The 21,095-nt window shown below is 43.8% G+C and overlaps 1 protein-coding gene across 7 annotated transcripts in view; it reads right to left on the reverse strand.

Annotated features, from left to right (window-relative positions):
- Window positions 1–21,095, reverse strand: part of SMOC1 (SPARC related modular calcium binding 1) — a 162,356-nt gene that overhangs the window by 12,407 nt on the left and 128,854 nt on the right. For all 7 annotated transcript variants that reach the window (XM_066188207.1, XM_066188208.1, XM_066188206.1 and 4 more), the window contains 3 exons: window positions 14,609–14,801; window positions 13,476–13,558; window positions 9,612–9,717 (listed from right to left, as the gene is read on the reverse strand). In XM_066188207.1, the coding sequence (XP_066044304.1) occupies window positions 9,612–9,717; window positions 13,476–13,558; window positions 14,609–14,801 (382 nt within the window). The remainder of the gene's footprint in view (window positions 1–9,611; window positions 9,718–13,475; window positions 13,559–14,608; window positions 14,802–21,095) is intronic.

Below are 21,095 nucleotides of genomic sequence, written 5' to 3' on the forward strand. Positions count from 1 at the left end.
GAAAGGGGGTTCTTCCTCAGGGATACTGAGAACCAAGGAAGAAACTCTTTCTAAGCTAGTCTGTCTTTTCTCCATATGATAAGCATTCTTTCAGAGAAAGCTGAAAAGATGCTGAAATGAGGCTGAGACCTGAACCTTTCTTTCCTTCCAAGAATAAAGCATTTTAGTGCACGGAAATTAGTGGATAGGTAGTCAGACATGCTACACTGGCACTGATTGCTCTGACTTATTCCAGGAGACATATCCAGCTGCACAAATTCCTTCCCCAGGAAGGAGAGAGGAACAGTTGCCTGCTGCAGGCAGCCAGATTCTGGTGTGAGTTTGGGGCATTCTAGCTGATGGAGAAATATGAACCCAAGTACCCTATAAAATGCTCTCAAAGACTGCCATTGACCTTGTTTCAGAAACTAGTAGGATCTATACTTATATGGTCACTGAATATATATATATATATTTTTTTTTTTTTATTTTTTTTTTTTTTTTTGGGAACTAGGAGAGAGAAAATTCTTTTTGACTTTCTGGTGTGACCAGTTTTGCCTTTTAAATGCAGCTACAGAGCCTGAAAATACCCCCCCCACACACACACGCTACCCCTATGGTAAATTAAATCATTCCTGAGAGAGAACCTGCAGCATGCAGAAAACGAGAACTGGAGTTTAGGTGGAGAACTGAGATCCTCATTAACCTTTTCTGATGGCTTTTACAAATAAGGATAGAAATTGGAAATGTAGCCCCTACGCATAGATACTTGAATCCTTGCAACAAGTAAACACACACCGTACAGAGAGACAGATAAACCGCATAACATTTTTTCCCAGGGTTTTACTTGAAACTATTTCCTTCATTTAATTCTTAACTGAGAGGCAGGCTGGCATTCAGTCATAGCATCTGGTCAATGTACAATGGGATAAACACTGTGCAGGAGGAAGAAGGGGTTAGCAAAATCTCTGGCTTAGTTTGGGGAGCCAAAATACCAGACAAGCACCTGGAATCACCTACAGAGAAGTAAAAATTGCAAAATTCTCCACAGGAAGTTAAGGGAGTGTCCTGATTTTCTAAACTGTATGCAATGACCAGGATGGCGGGAGAGAACAGAAACACATCCTGTGTCTTGTTTTTATGACATTTATTAACATAGCTATTGGCATCTCTCCCTTTTGGAAAGAAGCTGGCTATCATTTGAAGACTAGCATGTTTCCAACAGCCTCAGAGGACTTCTGTATTGCCAGGGGCAATACTCTGCCTTTGCTGAGATAGAATAATAAAACCTGAGCTTTTGCATGTGAGATTCCCCTTGTTCACACCTTGGCTTGCCCTCGTTTACTGAAGGCCCAAAGCCAGAGAGGCAGAAATGGAGAAAATTGCAGAGCATTTTAGAACCAACAGCAGAAAGACAACAGACAAGAGCTTCTCACTACCTACTGAAGAGGCACTCAGAAGCAGGATTTTAAAGTGCCTCTTCTCCAGGGGCACAACAAAGAGGAGCTCTTATGAGTTATCAAGAAAGGCAACATGGCTCTCTTCGGCACTTCCACAAAGAAAATGAGGGACATTCACAGGCTAATACAAATACATTGACTCATGAGGTGACAATAAATCAATCTTTGCCATTATAAACATGCTGTGAGCTCACGCTGAAAACTGCAGCATGCTAATAGAGCTGAAAGGAATTAGTTTAATGGCTTTGACTTTAGGAAAAAGGAAGATACAGCCATTTCTGAGTTTTTACCACTTTCTGTTGGCTGGCTAAGCAGGATTGCAGTTCCTGAGATGGTTGGTTGCCTGCCATTTCTGGTTATCATCCAGAATCCCAGCACAGGAAGCATTCCCATCATCTCAGGGCGTGGGCCACATCTTCCTGGCTCATGAAATTCCATGATACACTACAGAGGGTGAAGTTACAATACCGTATGTAACTACCTTGACTCTGACCACTGCCCGTGCAAGGCACTTAGACACCGCCCCTGCAACATGAATTGATGCAACTCCACAGCACTGCTAGGCCACCTAGCTTTGCTGATGTGCCATGGCACCAGCCATGCCTGGGGCAGCTCAGACAAGCCTGGGGCTCTAACTGCTCTGCGAGCACAGCCTGGGCAGTATGCCAGGGGACTGTCCCTCCATTTCCTCCCCACACTACTTCAAGAGAAGTAAATCAGCCCTCAGATATAAACTCCGTTTATCGGGCCACTTCTTATTCAGACCAGAGAGGAATCAGAAAAAACAACACAGAGCACAGCTGTACCGTACATTCTCAATTTCCAACATCTCTTGCTCTAACACCAATCACACTAAAACCCACTGAATTCCAGTACCTCACTTCAGTGCTGCAGCAGCTTTGTAAGACACAGTAAGAACAGACGCTACCAAAATGAAGACAGCCTTCTCAGCCTTCTCATGTTGACTGCATTACACTTTCCTGCCTAATCGTTCCTCTTCAGCATGCTGTGGCAAAACAATCAGTCCTAAAGAATGAACACTAGGGGAGAAAGGAGATCTGGGTAAGCAAATTTTTCAAATGTAACCTGCTGTTGCTGGACTGCTTTTGTACACAAGCCAGCAAGTTTAGCTCAATTATGTAGCATAAACCTACCAATATTCCAACAATGAAGAAAAGCATGGTCTGTCATTAACAGCCTGAGACAGCAAAACAGCTCTCAGCTTTCTTAAAAGTTTGTTGGCATCAAGTATAGAGTCTTCTCCAAGTAGGCTCTTACTCCTCCTTCCGTATCATGTTCTAAGAGCTCCCTCAAAGCAGAACATTTATTTCTTAGGTGGCTTATGCTTGGAGATATGTGTGTTAAGGTACTGCAACTTTTAACAATGAATGAGGCTTCCAGATGAGGCACATTTCCACGGAACACCTTCACATCATCTGATGTTACTGAAGAACACAAAGAGGCTGTGCAAAACCACGGACATACACTTTTGTAAGCTGCACTGAATGCTGAATCGGAGAATGACTGCCGAAATATCAAATACGCAGCCTGAATATGCACTGTGCATGCAATCTGTAATGTTTTTCAGCCCTCCAGGCCCCTTGTGAGAAAGGAGCAGTTAGCTCAGGGAGAAGGAGCAAGGAAGAAGGGGAGGACTACAGGCTAAAGTATACAAGAGCAGTACATGTGAGACATGACTCCCATACAGAACCATGAACAGTGTGCAGTCACATTATGCTTCATAGAACTGTGCAGTCAAAGTATAATATGTGCTACTAAATTTTACTAAATAAACTGAAGTCCATTCCTACCAAAGCTGGTCCTTTGCTCCCTGAACACTTGCAGCCCCATTGTACAGGCTGCATGGATCCACAGCACTGTTGCAGTGACAAAGAATCCTAATACAAACTACTGCTTGCATAGAAAACAAGGTTGCCATCTCTGAAGTACCCATCAGGTACCTGTTTGAAGACTTAGAAAATCTATTCTTTTGTACTACAAACTTTATGTAGCAACATCAGCAGGTGAAGCAGAAGGAGGGAAGGGCAGTAAGATCAGCCCATCATCTAGCTGGACTTCAGAGCCTATAAACCAGAGGGACCTATTCCAGGATGAAAGAACACTGATGGACAAGAAGCTGGTAGCAAATGCTACATAGTCAAAAAATAAATTATTCCAGCTTTCATTCCCAACACACACACAAGGTATGTTTGTGGTCAGGATGTCTAAAGGAGTTAAAGCTGTAAGTTTCTGTTCCTTGTAAATATTTTGCAAGGATATATATACTTTGCTTGGTGCTCTTGCTGAATGAAGAAGGGATGGAGAGTGACTGACCCCTCCAGTCAATGCCCATGGCAGCATTGATAATGTTCACCGAAGTGCCAGCACTAAGCAGTGGAAAGCACTGAAGTTTAACAAACGGAGGTAAAATTCAAAATAGTTCTTACTCTGCTTCCACTTCTTACTCCCATTTTGTTATTATTTGCAGTTGCCTAAAGTTTAAGTCTGTAACAGTGGGGCATGGTTTGAATCAGAGAGGATTACTATAACGGAATTGCAAAAGGATCCTGTATTTGTTTTATTATTCCCCCTTTCCTGTAGCCAAGGAATCAAGAAGCCAACAAAAAACTAAGCTGTGTTCAGACTAAACAAAAGGGTACTACACAGTCCAAATTCATTATGGGAAATGCATAATTCCTCTACAGTTAAAACTTATCTCCCCTATTACAGGCCAGTTTCTTTCTCTCTTCAGGCTAAGTTGTATATGAAACATTATTCTGAACACAATTTTTTAAAAGACTGTAGGATAAATAATTTAGAAGGTTAAAAAATCACCTCCCTTCATTCCTCATTGACTGTTCAAAGACCCTTTTCTTACATGACTTCTCCTGTATCTTTATTTATGGTAGAATTTCCATTAGAGGACAAAGAGAAGTTGGTATCCAACTTCAATTGAAATGCAATAGGAGTTGAGCATCAACTTTCCTGCACTGTTTAAAAGTGTCAATCTTTATTAAAACATGGATTGGCTTCAGAACACCCTGGAGATGTGCTGAGCTGTGCTTGCCTGCTTTAAACTGCTCAACCAGAGCATGAAAAGGAACCTCAGGGCCATTTTCTGGAGTACTTTCTGGGGCTATTACATGGGGAATAACTGGCAACCTTAAATTAAGGGACTGATAGCTGCTGTGTTACATGATAAGGGTGGCTGTTGTAAGCTGCCTGTTTAGCTCGAATTCCACAGGAATTCGTGATATTTTTGCTGATAATGTAGCAAGCCATAATGCACACATTTTGGCAACTAAAACTCATTTCTGAATTGGCAGGGACCAAAGAGAATTTCTCAGATAAGGCAAACCCAGACAAGGATTCCCTTTGATCTAGTTTAGTTTAGGCCCTGTGTAATATGACTATATCAGAATTAGAAAAGAGACTAAAATGTAGCAAAGCTAAGTCTAAATTTTTAAATGCTGTTCCTATTATATAGTACTCACTTATGAACAATTTCAACTTTTTTTTTTTCAGTAAGGATACCAAGTACTGGCTAATAAACCAATTCCCTACAAGTGCTCCCTTAATTACTTTGAAAACATAGAGTAACAAAATGTGCCTTGGAGTTATTACATAAATTTAAAATTAAGAATTAATTTTACCAGAGATTTTCTGTTTCAAAACTCCAAATGGAGTCTATTTGGCTATTATATTGTAATATAAACCAGGGCCATGACTAAGGGAAGTTCTCATCTCATTTACATTATTGTAAAGCAAGAGTAACTCAATTAAAGTCAATAGCTTTGAACTTCCTTAAACAGACAAGACCTATAAGGGATTACAAGGTTGTTTTAAGCATGCTCAGTTAAAAAAAAAAAAAAGTCTAATGAGGTTTTACTTACATGGCCTGCAAGAGACCAAGCTACTGCCTCCCTTTGCTGCTACTAGATTGTTTTGGGAGGCAACTAAGCACAGCTCTATGTAGTATTTCAAATGCCAATCTCTAATTTCTCCCCATGCTTCTTTCTCATCACCCCACTCCCTCCTCCCTGCCCACCCCCCCACCAAAAAAAGCTAAAATTAATATTAATTGCAAAGACGCTCAGAAAACTCGGAAGTTTTCACTCACATATCCAGATTCAGACTGAAGGCAGCATGGTAATCTAATCAGATTTCCTGTATAGCATACCCATAGAATGTGAATCAAATTATTCTTGAGACCATAACTCAGGTTTGACTAAAGCAAGTCTTTCTGAAACACATCAGGCCTAAGATGAAAGCCTTAGAGAGAGGGAATCAGTCACGTCCCTCATGACTACACTCTGGCTTAGAACTGCCCTCACTTTGAAGAAATTTTGATCACAAGTTTGTTTATATTGAGTTAATCATGTTCTTCCCTGCTAGACTTAAGAGCCTGCAGAACCTTTGTCCCTATAGAGATACTTAGATTTTACAAAATCAACTTCTAACCTTTTTTTTTTTTTTTTCCCCAATACCCTAAGGAAGTCTGAGCTCCTTAAGACTCTCACTCTTAAGCTTTTTTAGTCCTTGACAAGGACTAAAGGCTTTTCTCTGCCTTTGGTTCTTTATTTTAATATTGATACTAAAGATGCATACTGTATGCCTGTATCATCTTTCTGCTGCCACAGACGAACAGGAATACTTCATACATGTGGCTCCTCTGTTTGGTTAAAATATATAGGACAATATACAGTTGACACGGGGGTACAGCTGGCTGTTTGCCTGGCCTGCCTCCTGCATCAGGCATAAGCTTTGCTGGGGATATGTTAAAAATTTAGCTTGGATAATGGGATGGATTTGCTCAAAGTCTGAAAAAGGCCCAGAAGCATGAAATGCTGAACACTGAAAGGAGCAAAAAGAGGAAGGCTACGGCATGTGTTTGAATACAGAACTTGTTCTGCCATCATGATGGCATCAAGATGAAGAAGAGCCCACAAAAGTGATGCTTGCCTCACAAATAAGAAAACTGACATTAAAACTGACATGACTGATATGAGGAAATATCAGGTAGCCAGATCTCTAGCTTTTCTTTACAACATGAACTTCTCAGTAAATCTGGGCCAGAGAGATACAGCATAAGTGTTGTCATAAATACAATTATTTTGTTAGCTGTTAAGGATGAAAATTAATTAAGCATGTAACTAACCCAATAGGTAAAATACCCCTTCATCTTGGAAAGGAGCTTTCAGTGAGAGTGCCAAAGTCAAGTTAGGTCACCTAGACCATTTCAGATATACACAGAATCATAAAATTATTATTTGGAAAAGACCTCCAATCGAATCGGAAAAGGCCTCCAAGATGATCAAGCCCACCTGTTGACCCAGCATCACCACCATGTACACCACTAAACCATGTCATTGAGCTCTACATCTGCATGTTTTTTGAACTCTTCCAGGGATGGTGATTCTACCACTTCCCTGGGCAGTCTGTTCCAATGCTTGACTGTTAAACATTTTCTGTGAAAAAGTTTTTCCTAATATCCAACCTAAATCTCCTCGGCACAACTTGAGGCCATTTCCTTTCATCCTGTCTCTTGTTACCTGAGAGAAGAGACCAACCTCCACCTCACTAGAGCCTCCTTTCAGGTGGTTGTAGGGAGAAATAAGGTCCCCCCTGAGCTGCCTTTTTTTCTAGGCTAAACACCCCCAGCTCCCTCAGCTGCTCCTCATAGGAGTTACCCTCCAGACCCTTCACCAGCTCCACTGCCCTTCTCTGGACCCGCTCCAGCCCCTCAATGTCTTTCTTGTACTGACAGGCCCAGAACAGAACACAGGATTCAAGGTGTGACCTCACCAGTGCCGAGTACAGGAGACAATCACTGCCCTGGTCCTGCTGGCCACACCATTGCTGATACAGGCCAGGATGCCATGGGCCTTCTTGGCCACCTGGGCGCACGCTTGGCTGATGTTCGGCTGCTGTAGACCAGCACCCCTCGGTCCTTTCCTGCTGGGCAGTTTTTCAGCCACTCATCCCCCAGCCTGTAGAACTGCATGAGGTTGTAGTGACCCAAGTGCAGGATCTGGCACTTGGTCTTGCTGAACTTCATACAATGGCCTTGGCCCATTGATCCAGCCTGTCCAGATCCCTCTTGCCCTTCCACAGGTCAACGCTCCCACACAACATGGTGTCATTTGCAAACTTGATAAGGGACACTCAATCCCCTTGTCCAGGTTGTTGAAGATGATATTAAACAGGGCTGGCTCCAATACTGAGCCCTGGGGAACAGCACTTGTGACTAGCCACCAGCCACTGTCTGGGTCCAGCCATTTTTTACCCAGCAAAGAATACACCTGTTCACACCAGCAGAACTCACACCTTGGGACTCTTGGAAAGCAGGACTCACTGCACAGAGACAGCTTCCCAACTCCACAAACCCATATGAAATATGTATTGATAAAATTTTTATATAAATATCAAAAATTCCCTGAAATGACTTTAAAAAAAAATTGTCCCATCATGGCCTGTTGGGTTGGAAAAGCTTGACACATGTTCTTTGGGGTACACACTTAGTCTAGCTGAGGCCTATGGAAAATTAAACCAGAGGAGTTATCTGAATTTAATTATAGCTGTGGGCAAGCAGAGTATTTGGGTGGTAGCAGTCTTTTGCCTTACCAAGGACAGCCTGCTAAAAGATTTAATTTTCCCCTCGCAATTGGGCTGCTGACATTGGAGTGGAAAATAAATCAATGTGACGACTGTGTGAAGAGCTGGGCAGTGAAAAATTCCACCAGAAAGGCCTCTATTGAAAGCTGAGAAATACACAAAGCTTGGGGAACGTTAGGAAGCAAGCCTGCTGGTTTACAGAAGTGCAGTGGGGGCATACATCTCTGGTCTCTACAACATTGGTTTATATTAAGCTTTATTTTAAGAGTGATGATTACATTGGCTGTGTTTCAGTCCCAGTGCCAAAGATGCCAAATAAATATCAGATACTCTCCAGGGCTTCCCACCACTCCTACCCGCTGCATTTGAACCATGCAAATTAGACAGAATTGACACTGGAATGCTTAAGTCTGGGAGAGAACGATGTATTTCCCATCCTTGGGGCATTTTTCATCCTGTTTATATGAATACAGACATGCCAGGCACATAGCACTAATTCAATGGGTTACAGAATATTCAGCATGCAGGCACACATACAAGTCACTGGCCTGATTTGTAAGGTCTACATGTGAAGTTAAAACTGTAGGAATTCACAAGTAGTCCATACCAAAGCCAAGAGACACAGCCATGCCACCCAGGACCTTGAATAGTCTTGAATAGTTAACAGATGGCACTGATTCCTTCTCCATCATGAAAGAGGAAAGCAGGGGATCAACATTAATGTCAACACATTGAAGGAATACCGATAGAAGTAACGCATGTGCACAGGCACGTCCATCTCCAGACCCCTATGAACATGAGCACACCAGTCATTGTGCCATCCCTGCAAGCGGCCCCAGCACTGTCTCCTTTCATAGTCAGGCAAATCCAGAACCACAGCAGCCTTGCCTAGCTGAGGCAGTGTAGCACTTTTTAAACCCATCATGGTTCGTTCGCAATGGCCTGTCCCAAGGCAGTGCTGCAGGGATCTGCTGTTATCAAGCAGGAGGGGGAGACATAGCCTCAGCTTTCCTCCAGTTCCCCAGGAACACAGACTTCAGCCCACCTCTTGTAACAGGCCTGACCTGTTGCTCCTTCCAAAAGGGGTGGACACACAGCTGGCCAGAAGGGAGGGCCATGAAAAACATCTCCTCTCCTCATCGGCAGGCTGGCTGCAGCTTCACAGCAAAGCCACAGCGCTGGTCCTGCCAAGAATTTGGTTTACATTCTTCACTCCCTGTGGCAGCCACTAGGCCACATGGTCTCCTTCAATCCATTTGCATTTTATTAGGTCTTTTCATGCACCAAGGGACAAAAGAACAAGCCACTTCCTCCCACTGAGCTCTCATTTCACACTTCAAATGGGCTATACTAACCTTTATGGCGGAGCAGCTGCCAGGGAGGAGGGGTAGGAGGAGGCACTAGGATGACAGGACAAAGCAGCCTCAGATCCTCTCCCAGCAACCCAGGGGAACCCAAATCAGTTAGAGCAACACCTTTCCCACCTATCCCCACCTCAGGGGCACCCAGAGCTCTGCAGCCACCTGGGTGGCATTCAGCCATGCTTTCTGGACTTACCTCCCACCCCCAGTAGGTGCTGCTGAGTTAATAGCCTGTACCATGTCCGTAGTCAGAGCATCAAGTAAGCTGGTAATAAATTCAACTTTCTTCCCTTCTGGGCAGCCTGCAGAAAGAAAAGAGGAGATTTAATGCAAGAACACACAGGCTTAATCTCCTACCCCAATTCAGCAAGGCTCAGTCAGAACCTCCTTTGTTTTTAAAACAGCAACAACCATCAACACAGTCCCGAAGGAAAGGCAGAAGAATCCCTCAGTGGGTTTCTCTGCATGGCAATTTGTCCTGCAGCTTTTGTCCAGCCACATGCCGGGTCATCAACAATATCTGGCAGGAAGACTGTGTGGTTAGCTTTATGGTCTCACCCAGTTCTCTACCAGCAAAACCGCAGGGATGCGCTGGAAGTGCCTGGCAGACAGGAGTTCCCATGGTGACACTTGCAGGAAGTTTACAAAACAATTCATTACCTCCTGGATCATCTTCTGAGGCAAATGTGGCTGTTCTGAGGCCCTAATTGACAGATTAAAGTATCCCAGAGCACAAGGCAAGGTCTGCTGCTTGCACTCTCCTCTTCAGGCACAGAAAGCATTGTCTGCCAGCACCTACCACAATAATTCATTCTTTGCATGATGGCTCTACATAGGAAACACGTCAAACTGAGTTGGTATGTGGTAGTCATCCCCAGTCACTGCTGGCTTAAGCAGGACAAAGTGGGTTGAAGATGAGCTTGGTAACCATTTCCATTACTTAGTGCTGAGGCCGTCTCGGTCCCCACCATCATAACCACAGACTGACAGAGCCTCCTAACCTAAACAGTGCCAGCCTGTTACACCCTCCATCTCCTCACCTTTAAAAGGCAATCTATGCAGTTTCACTGCTGCTTAAAGTAAGCTTTATTTACTACCCCATGAGCACTGTGACAACTGTTCTAGCCTGGAACAAGCTAAGGAACAAGGAACCAAGAACAGGTGTGCTTAACTTCAATGCACTACCATCAAAACTGTTGTCCAAAACCCATCACCTCCCATCCAATTGTCTCCTCTTGATGTGACAGAGAAGCCATCACCACATCTCTCACCTCTTTCCCCAAACCACCATGCACTACCAATTATTCAGCTGATTAGGGCAGCAGATGTCAGCAAACAGCATCCCACAGCAACATAGAACAGTGTCAACACTTTCTGCTTTTCTTGAACAAGCAAAGAAGAACATGTACCACAAACAGAGCACCAGAAACTTACTGTAATCCCTTGACAGCTGAAAGCAGCTTGCAAATTGATCTGACAAAAGTCCCTCCTTTGCAGTATTACAGGCTCTGTCCTCTGCAATAGCTAACCAACACTCCCTAGTCTGTCTCCATATAATGTACACTACACACATGAACACCCCTCAGCACTCATCTGGCATATGGTCCAGAAAATGTCAGCATTGTAATGGGTAAGCTGCTATTGCAGCCAGAGTAGACTACTCACTTAAAGTAGCCTTTTGTTGAGGTAATGAAAAGGCTGAAAAACTATTTGCTAGAAGTCATCTCCCTGGGCTCTCAGCATCTCACCATCTGCAGGAATTAGCAGTTTGCCATTTGCTATGTACAAGCAATAATTTTCTTTCTTCTTTCTTTTTTACTTTTGGCCACAGTCATGACAGGTTGTGAAGAGTATGTGTAGGTGTGCAAGGATTTGAACCTACGTCTTTCCCACCTGGGCCTCTGCAGGGTCTCTTCACACAGGCCAAGAAGGCCAAGAAGCGCACTGCCTGCAGCACTGAGAGTCTAAAGAACGGGCAAACCTCTAGAAGACTAATAAAGTAAGGGGACCCCCTGACAGAACTGAGTGCAAATGATGGCATCAGTCTGAAATTAAAGCAGGAATCTTTCTTGACATTCAGTTCTGCTAAGAAAAGAGAGCAGGAAAAAAAAATAAAAAGAAACATTCTCTCTCACCCCCTGCAGTTCTGGCTCGTTGGTACATTTTTGCATACAAGTGCAGCTAATTAAACAAACTCAAGACTGTATAAGTTCATGCAGCACAGAATTTCTCAGTCAGACAAAGCAGGATCAGATCCTCTGTCTCCCCATCTCTCCATAGACAGGGGTATTTTCAGTGATAGGAATCACAGAATGTGGCTAGGGTTAAAAGGGACCTTAAAGATCATCCAGTTCCAGCCCTCCTCCTAGGGGCAGGGATGCCATTCACTAGATCAGGTTGCTCAGGTTCCCATCCAACCTGGCCTTGAGCACTTCCAGGGACGGGACATTCAAAACTTCTCTGAGCAACAATCATACCAACAAATGCAGCTAAACAGAGAGTTTAAAGTTTACACAGGCACAGAAAATTGGCTTGAGCTGAGAGGGCAACTCTCCTGGAGTTTGATATTGGGACCAGACTGCTAACCTACACAGCGTCTTGTCTCCTCTTCTGCATCAAGCACTTCTTGTCCCCTTGTCTGGCTTCAGTGGAGAAGGGAAGGTAGAAGGGAAACAAAACCAGTCTGTCTTTTTGAGATCAGAAATAGAACCTCAAAGAAAAAGCCAAAGAGCAAAGGATTTTCATAGAGGATTTCTGGAGAGACAGGGGAGGAATGCAAGGATAGGTGGTAAAGCAATGGGAAAGGGGGATAGGGAATCAAGGAAGTAAGGTTATTCCATTTTAGTGTGATTTCCTAAGGAAATGAGCCTTAATGTAATCCATTTATCTGGCTGCCCTCCCTTTACCCCACAAAGCAATATTTGACCCAACTGGTCAATTTCCGTTGAATGTGAAAGGGAGGTAATAGGAAATTTTTACATGACTCATGAAAATGAGGAGCTGCATGGAAGAGAGCCCTGCTGAGGGCAGAGTTGCTAAGCAGAAAGATCTGAGGTCTGAAGTCAGGAGCCAGCAGGACAACAATTAGGAGACACACAAGGCAGATCTGGAACAAATCTCATCTTCTTTGCTAACCTGCTCAGGAACAACTCACTTTATGCTACTCACAGAATGTTAAGCTGATCCAGAGTCACTAGCTATTTCTGCAAAATTACCGCTGTCCACCACTCCCTCATGGTGCAGAGGGACCTACTGTAGCTTGTGTTTTCAAGCAGTCCTCACCCAGGAGAGCAATGGTTGACCTGTCAGTGAAGGCCCCTCACTCTGCTCCTTAGAAGGGAGCCAGAAAGTAAAAACAAAGCACAGGCAGGTGGGATAGCATTTTTAAGAGCTGCGCCAACACCAATGCCCAGCATGTGTTCCTAGCAGAAAAAAAGGTAGGCAAACAGCAAATTATGCTTGTCACTCTGTTAAGAGGGAAAGGCAGAATATAAAACAAGGAGCAGTGGGAAATGAAACGTAACCCAGGCAGAAAATGAGGAATGAAGTCTAGCTAAATGAGAAGCCACCATAAGGTAAGGGACCTTAGTACACTGTGAGTGCTGTCCTGCCTGGTCCATGCAGTCAGTGTAAGGGAGCAAATCAGTCCACTGACAATTGGCATTTGTATCCCCTTTTTTGACTCAGCGAGCATCAAGCTGCTGAAAAGCCCCACTAAACAGAAGGAATCTTGTCCTGGTCGGGGTTTAAGGAACATTCAGTGTTGAGCCCATTCTTCCCCCAGGGTATCTCCAGGCATCCTGGTTTCTCTCCTGAAAATTCTAATCCCAGAAATGTTTTCAAAGGGCAGACAGGCAATAAACACACCCAGAACACATCCAGCCTTTTCCAGTTCAGTGCTGAAACTGGAGGTTATCTTAAAAAAACCTACAGAATAAGCCCCACGGTAAAGCATGCCCTGTGAGGAACTCAACTCATCTCCTCAACAATATTCTGGCCTCTCGAGAGTCCCAAGGTGAGACAAGATAAGAAGGCAGAGACAGGATCTTGTTCCTCTGACCTGGAAGTTCTCTGTCCTTGAAGGGATCATCAATCTCTGTACTCTTCGATCTGGCATTGCTTTCACACACTGGGGTCTCGTACCTGAAAAAGGAGAAGAGCAGAAGCTAAACTATGTAACATAGGTTTAGTGTCGTCACATGGTCACTAATCACAGACTATTCTGAGCTGGAAGGAACTGGCAAGGATCATCGAGACCAACTCTTAAGTGAGTGGCCCATATAGGGACCAAATCCCGAACCAGGACATTATTAGCACTATGCCTTCACCAGCTGAGCTAATCTCAGGGTCAATGCGTTGTGCCTTGTGTGCTTACTGCAGGGGAAACCAACAAACCTCCAGAAGAAATACCACTCTCAAGCATCTGACTGCTTATGGACAGTCAGCAACAGCAGCAGAAGTGGAAAGAGAAGGAAGAACGTATTTTGAAGTCCAGTACCAGCTATCAACTGAAACCCACAAACACGGGGCCCTCTTCCGGTTCTTGTGGACATAGGCTGAGATTTTTTTCCAAAGCTGTCCATGCTTTGCAGAATCACTCTATCTAGCTGAGTTTAAGTCCCAGCTCTTACTGGCCTGTTTCTGCAACTTGCCAGACTCAGTTTGTTTCCAAACTCCAAGTGAGAAAAGATTCCTCAGGTAGTTTCAAGACAGAGAGTAACTGAAAAAAAAAATCGATCTCTGGTTTAAAATCTACCCATGCACAACAAGCATGCACAACAAGCAGTCTTCTAATTCCCTACATGTCAGGATTCAAGTGGCTGCGACATGGAAGTATAAAGCAGACAAAGACACTTGTCTTTTCACTGCTCGTGCCCGTAATTTATATTCTTAAGCAGAGCACCTGTTCCTCCTACCTCACAGAAGAAAGCCAGAAGAAAAAAAGGCTGCTTTGCATGAGTACTTAAGACAGAGAAAAGTATGGACCATAGTTAATGTCCGCCAACTCCTACAGAGAGGGAGCTGCATAGTAACACTCAACAGGAAACATAACATACAGCATTGCTTGCTCTAGGGAAAGCAGTGTAGAGCTGACTGCTCTAGAGTGAGGACCTGATTTCATATTGCAGTAGTAGTTTTTACATCTCATCTTCTCCAGCCAGGCACCTTCCCAGGCCTGCCTATAGCTCTCACCGAGTGGAAGTACCAGGCAGGGGCCGTCCCGTGTCCACCAGGACACACCAGCAGTACCCAGTCGACTGGTGGCATTGCACTGGTTTGTAGAGTCCTCCAGGAGCACACTCAGGGATGACGATGCCCTCCCGGGGGTTCTGCCTGGCCTCCTCCAAGGCGCTCTGCCTCTCCTGGTCACAGGAGTGAACTTTTTCTGGAAGACAGAAGGGAGGTTGGAGGGGGTGGAAAAAGAATCAAATCGACATCACTTTCCTCAGGTCAGCAGGATATGGTATCCTACACATCAGGAGCCCTTTGTTTCTGTTTCCTACTCATCAAATATCAGTATGTCTACATCCTCAGGGGCTGAGGGACTTCTGGGTTGAAAGCTGTCTCCTACATTTAGCTGTGACACAACAAGATTACAGACTATAGACATTGACTGCCGGGTGCTCAGGATGCCAAAAAGAGCAGGAAAAGCTCTTCTTGATCACTTGGGTTTTGAAAATGAACTATCAGGTAAAAATAATTCACTATTAATGAGGTAGCCATGAGGTAAGCATTTCCTAGATTATGTTTTTGCAAGCTGAGAGATCCTAAACTGTGACTTGTATTTTCCAGTTAAACAAAGGAGGCTAACACCCTGCCCTGCCCCTCCGTCTCTTTCTCCAGACTGCAAAACACTCCTCCGTCTCAACAGCACCTCTCCAGCATGATCCCAAGAGGAGCAGGTTATGTTTTAACAGCCTTATCCAGTGCAGACAGCATCTGCACACACCTCAGCAGGGAACAGAACGGGATATCCCATTTGACCCCCACTGCCATCACCTCTCCAGCACTCTCCACTGCTGTCCTCACCTGGAAAACAAAGGGCACCCTTTCTACTGAGCAGCAGGTAAGGCCCTGTCCCTTAAAAACCTATTACACAGGAAAGACTGTTTCCAAGGATATTGTCAAAGAGAACAGTAGTGGCATGCACCAAAGAACAGGAAGAAGCCCTGAAGTGGCTTCTGCAGCCAGCCTGGCACACAGAGCCCTAGCACTGCTTGCAAAGGGGTGCATGGACAGTGCCAGGCTGCTGCCTCTCACATAGACCAGCTGAGGGGGAGGAGAAGCACAGAGTACCTGCAAGATGGTAAGACTTATTCGGCTCAACAGCCAGAAATTCTCAGTTATAAATCTTCAAGTATTCTGGCCCTTTGACAAGTAGAAAAATTATTTCAACTTTGTAAACTACTGAAAGTATCACAGTGAGGAAAAGAAAGCAGTCAAGACAGCTGAAAACATATCTAAGTCTAGGGTAACAAAAGACAACAATTTAACTCCTAACTTTTATCCTTAGGAGTGTGATGAAAAACAGAAGCAGGGAAAACAGTTGTCCTCTTCTTCCCTAGCCTTCCTCTCCCCTGAAGTTTACTGTGTTTTTAATTTTATTTTTATAAATAGGCCACAAGACCTGTAATTCCTTGCCATGGCCAAGAGCCACCTCAAGTCTTCAACAGATAAAATGCTTCCACTGACCAGCAATGACACCATAGGTTCCCCCCAAATCTGTAGATGTTTGCATCAGCAGCCAGCAGACACGGCATAACCTCAGCATCCTGCTCCCAGGACTGGCTCAGCACACAACTAACATGTGCCCAGGTTTCTTGTATTTTGCCTGCCTGTTGGTACACTATTAGTTATATCTTTTATTTTGGTGATAAATTATGCTGTAGAGAGTAGGTTTTGTTCCATATTTGGGGAACAGAAGGGGTGCCGATCCACAGCTTGGTAACAGCAGATGCATCAAGAAACTCCAGCAGGTCTGCACAGCATCACCTGAGTACAGCATGCCTGGGTGCCAGATGCATTTTTACTGCTTTCTAATTGAACTGTAGCAGCTGAAAGAGTCTCAGAGACCCCAAAATTCTCACTCTCCTCAGAATTTCAGATCACTGTCAAAGCTGGGAATGTGAAGGGCACCTGAACTTTGCCACATACAAACCCATACAATAGAAAGACAGAATAAAAACTTTTACGTGTTGGTAAGTCTGACTCAAGCAGAGAGAAACTTGACCGCAAAGGAGCAGGAGGGGATAAAGTCAACAAAAACTGAAAGGGAGCTCAAACCTCAGCTGATATTTAAGCTGACTTCACTTTGCTGACAGATTTCGCATCTGAAAAAGGAAAAGGAGAAGGAAAAAAGAAAAAAAAAAAGGAAAAAGACAAAAAGAAAAAAAAAAAGAAAAAATAGAAAAAAAATTTAAAAAAAGACTGTTCCCAAGAAGTATGTGGATAGAAAAGTCATCGAGCCAGGGCTCCCTAACAAACTACTCAGATCAAAGGGCCCCACTTACCCACAGTCTCCTGACAGCAATTCACCTCCTGGCCATCAGGTGAGGCAAATCACTCAGGCAGCTTGGGGGAAGCAAAAGAGCAGGGGCAAACTTCTCTATCATGATTGTTTTATAAGCAAAAGGAAGAAAAGCTTCGGCTAAAGTGAACTACATTCCAAGAATTTTTCAGTCTAAATCCCAAAAGCTTCCTGAGTGCACAAAGTCAAACCGAGATTTCTCAAGTCCTCAGAGTCTTGCAAAAGTCTCAGTAAAATCACTCTGAAAAAAATAAAGTGTGTTTTCTTTGCGTGTTATAACAAAGAATTATGCTAATTTTATTGAAATCAAGAGGAAAAAATGAATTAGTATCTTATTTTACATACATTTGCAGTTAGGTATGCAAATTACACAGAATAAATCTAGATATATACATATTTGTGCTATGCCATAAAAAAATGGAAAAAATTATCTGCACATATATTAACAGAAATTTGTGGGAATTGAATTGTCACATTTACTACCAGAATACACAAGTAATGGGTAGTTGTTTCTGACAGAAGGCTGTTTAAAGGCTGAGTGAAACAAATCTCTCAGGCTTTGTTCAGTTGACATCAGACAGATGTACTTCTGCCTTTGTCAGCAGCATTCAGCAGCCCACCATCAGCAATGACAGCGGTACAACTGAAACCACAGGGAGATCACACTTTACTCAGTTCTAATGTACACCGAGAAGTAGCTGCTATGGAAGTTCCTCCCTGCCTTACAGATTCCTACTTCATCTCATTTACCTGCTGAAGAGTTCTCATTTACATGGCAAAGTTCTTCTGTGAACCCCTTCCAGATCCACCATGCCTTCCCTGAGCTGGAGGAGATCAAAATAGCAAACACATTGACTCTGACAACAGCCTTGTGGAAATTTCCTTCAGTGACATCTGTCTACTAAGCAGAATGTATTAACTAGCACTAGTCCCTGAAGAGACTCTTTCCTCCAGGCTATCACCCTAACAGCACTTAATTCCCTTAAAAAATAAACATTGATATTAACAGTTGGGTATTCAAAAGTCAGCAAAATCAACTGGGAAATCCATACCATCAGCTTCCCTAGTTGGGGATTTGGCATGAACTGTATGCAGTGTCACCATGAAAGATTGTCTCACGAGTAACAAAGGGACCATCAAATGTTATCCCAGCTCCAGGACACTGAAGTCCTCCTGTTCCAGTCAAACTGCTTACTGGAAACTTTGCTGTTGTTGCCAAGGGCAGCTTAATGGAGAATAGTGAAAGCCTATGGCAAAGCTAGAAATTTTAATGCCAGGTATGAAATTAAGCTGTCATCTTAGAAACCAGCATATATTTATTATACATGCAGGGTACTTAAAAGCCTATTGCCTGTTAATGGGAGTTGCAGGCACAGAAAGGAAGGTTTTTCTTCTTTCCCTAAACTATACTTTTCTTAGAGAAAAAACATTTAAGACAGCAAGTCAGTGGGACACAGTCTTCCCAGAACAAATAATAACATTACACCTATTTATTTATTGATTTTAAAGGCACTGTCATAGTCTACGGTTTTCTGCCAGCTCTGCTTTGACTTGACCATCAGCAAAGAAACCAAGTAACACTTGCCAGCTGGGGAGTGAAACCTTTGTGAGACAGCAAATCTAGATTACAAAAAAACAAATTACAGAAAAAAAACCCAGGGAACGTATACACACACAATGAAAAGAGTCATTGGCAGAAATACCCATTTTACCTCAACTGCTCATCCCTAAAATGCTGTTTGTTCCTTCTTACTCTTGACTGCTTCTACCCCTCATTAAAACATATTTTTAAAGTACTGTCTCTGAAGCCATGAGCTAAGGCAGGAAAACAGGGTTTGGACATCTGCAGTTGCACATTATTTATGCAACAATTTACCCCCAGTAATGGCCTTCTGAGGAATACATGGTCAGATCCATAAAAAGGTCTCTCATCCCTCGTCCCTTAAGTACACACATGCAAACATACATGTAGTGCCTGCACAATAAAAACAAAAATGATGGATGAAGTAAGGGACTCATCTGAGTGTCTAATAAACTACGTGGTTATTGAAGAGATGGGGTGCTCGTTTAATCCACAAAGCTGAGAAGAGAGGGTGTCAAGTAGCAACTAGCCAAAGGTTTGTGCTTAACAGCCCTCGTACTCATCTTGCAAGGCTATGTGCAGCCACTGGAGATGAGGCAGCCTCTTCCAGCTGCTCTCCTGACACGGAACAACTCGCATTGCCACCAGAGCCAAAGCACCAACCATTAGTCACTGTGGCTGTAAAGATGTTGTGGATGATTATGGTGGGACATAGGGAACATCTGCCATCCAACCACAGCACATTATTTTTTGAACTTTGCTCTTCTGTGCCCAAATATTTTCTTATTAAAAGAAGAGGGAGACTGTGGAACCAAAATCAACCAGCTTGAAGAGATTCCTATATCCTTAAGAGACAGGATTCTTTCTTCCAAATCAGGCAAAAGAGAGGGTCTAATCTCCCTCTATGCTACTGCCCAGCCCCAATGAACCCATGTGAACAGCCTAACCCCAGAGCTACAGGCTGTACCAGGCAGGGCAGATTTCCTTCTCTTTCTTTCCCTCTCTCCCTCATTTCTTTTGACCAGAAATTCTGCCTGGACCAGCAGAACTTTTCCCATGGAATTCCCACAAAAAGCTTCAGTTTTAATGAACAAGCATTCATCACATGGGGAGGAAAAGGTCTTTTACTGAAGAATTCTTCACCAATCCCCATTGTTCGTGCTGCAACAGGGACCTAATTTCAAAAAACCATTAAAAAAGAGCCCCAAACACATCTCCCCCAAATTTTTTTGTTCAACTCCCAACTTTCCTCTCAGTGAGGCATTAGTGCAGTACAGAACAAAGGGGAGCAGCACGTATATCTAGTGCCAAATTCCTACTGATCTCCTGTGCCAACCTAAACATAAGGACTAAGTATCTTTGTGCCTCAGTTTTCCTTTCAGTGAGGAAAAGTGTTTGCCTGTCTCCCAGGGGAGCTTAATTCAGACAGGATCAATTTCTCATGTGTCTTTACACTGCTGTGGCAGAGAACAAGAGCTTCGAACTGTTATTTTACCACAGCAAGTACATCAGCTTAAAGCTGCTTTTACATTCCATAATGAAGCCCTAATGTGAACAGAACCCAGGTCCACCCCAGGAGAACAGGTACCTCATCCCAGGACGGAGCTTACAAAAGCTGTGGGCAGAAAGCACGTTCAGCACAGGTTACATCAGCAGCCCAAATCTGCACGCTTTCCTCCTCAGAGGGGAAAGAGCATTTGAAAAACCTTAAGTATGCACATGCACACTTAAGTGCTGGCAGGACTAGCAAAGCAATGCAGTAAATAGGCCCTTATTGCCTGTCCTCTGAGCAGGGCTGTGGGTGGAGGGAGAGAAACAACTCCTTCTGTGTTTACTGGGAGCACAATAACAGCTGAGCAAATACGGCTCATGGGGATAGCATAAATCTCTCCACACCTCTGTTAGTCATCAGTACTGATACCCACTCCACCCTGTTCTGTCTGGGATCATGGTCCCTTCAGAGTTTTCTGGCTAACGTGAAGGTAAAAAGAAAAACAAACCCTGCAGGTGTTCTCATACTGTACCAGTGGAGCAGTCTTTGCTTTACCTTGGTACTCACTCAATTTCGTTTCTCAAGGCATAGGCTACAGAGGAAGCAGATGTTACTACATGTTCCAGTGCTGAACAAGTACAATGCAGAGGTTTAACAGGTGGGTTATAATTTTCAAAAATGCATTATTCCAAGCAGCTCATTAAACTTCAGCTATCCAGGAACACATGCTTCCCCTGCCATTTTCCTTCTGCTCTAAGAGATAAGGCTGCACTGCATTCCCACCAGTGTTATGAGAAGCCTGTTCAGTATCTACCCTTTAGCTTGAAATAAGGAGGACTGGCTGAAGGAAGCACCATCTCATGGATTAGAGCTTAGTAAGGGGCTTCCTGATGCACAACTTATGCTCATTTTGCAGAACCTGTGGGCATTGCGTCCTGCCCAGCTAAGAAAAGTGTGCTCCACAGGGTTCCCAACCCACACAGGAATAAAGATCCACACCTGCACAGTGGATCAACCTGTCAGTCGAAAGATACCTGTCCTTGCAACTCTAACTGAACTGCCTTTCAGGCAGGCCTTG

Source organism: Chamaea fasciata, unplaced genomic scaffold (genome assembly GCF_029207755.1).
Source record: "Chamaea fasciata isolate MVZ Bird 193981 ecotype frontalis unplaced genomic scaffold, bChaFas1.0.hap1 SCAF_7, whole genome shotgun sequence".
In the NCBI taxonomy this organism is placed as follows: domain Eukaryota; kingdom Metazoa; phylum Chordata; class Aves; order Passeriformes; family Sylviidae; genus Chamaea; species Chamaea fasciata.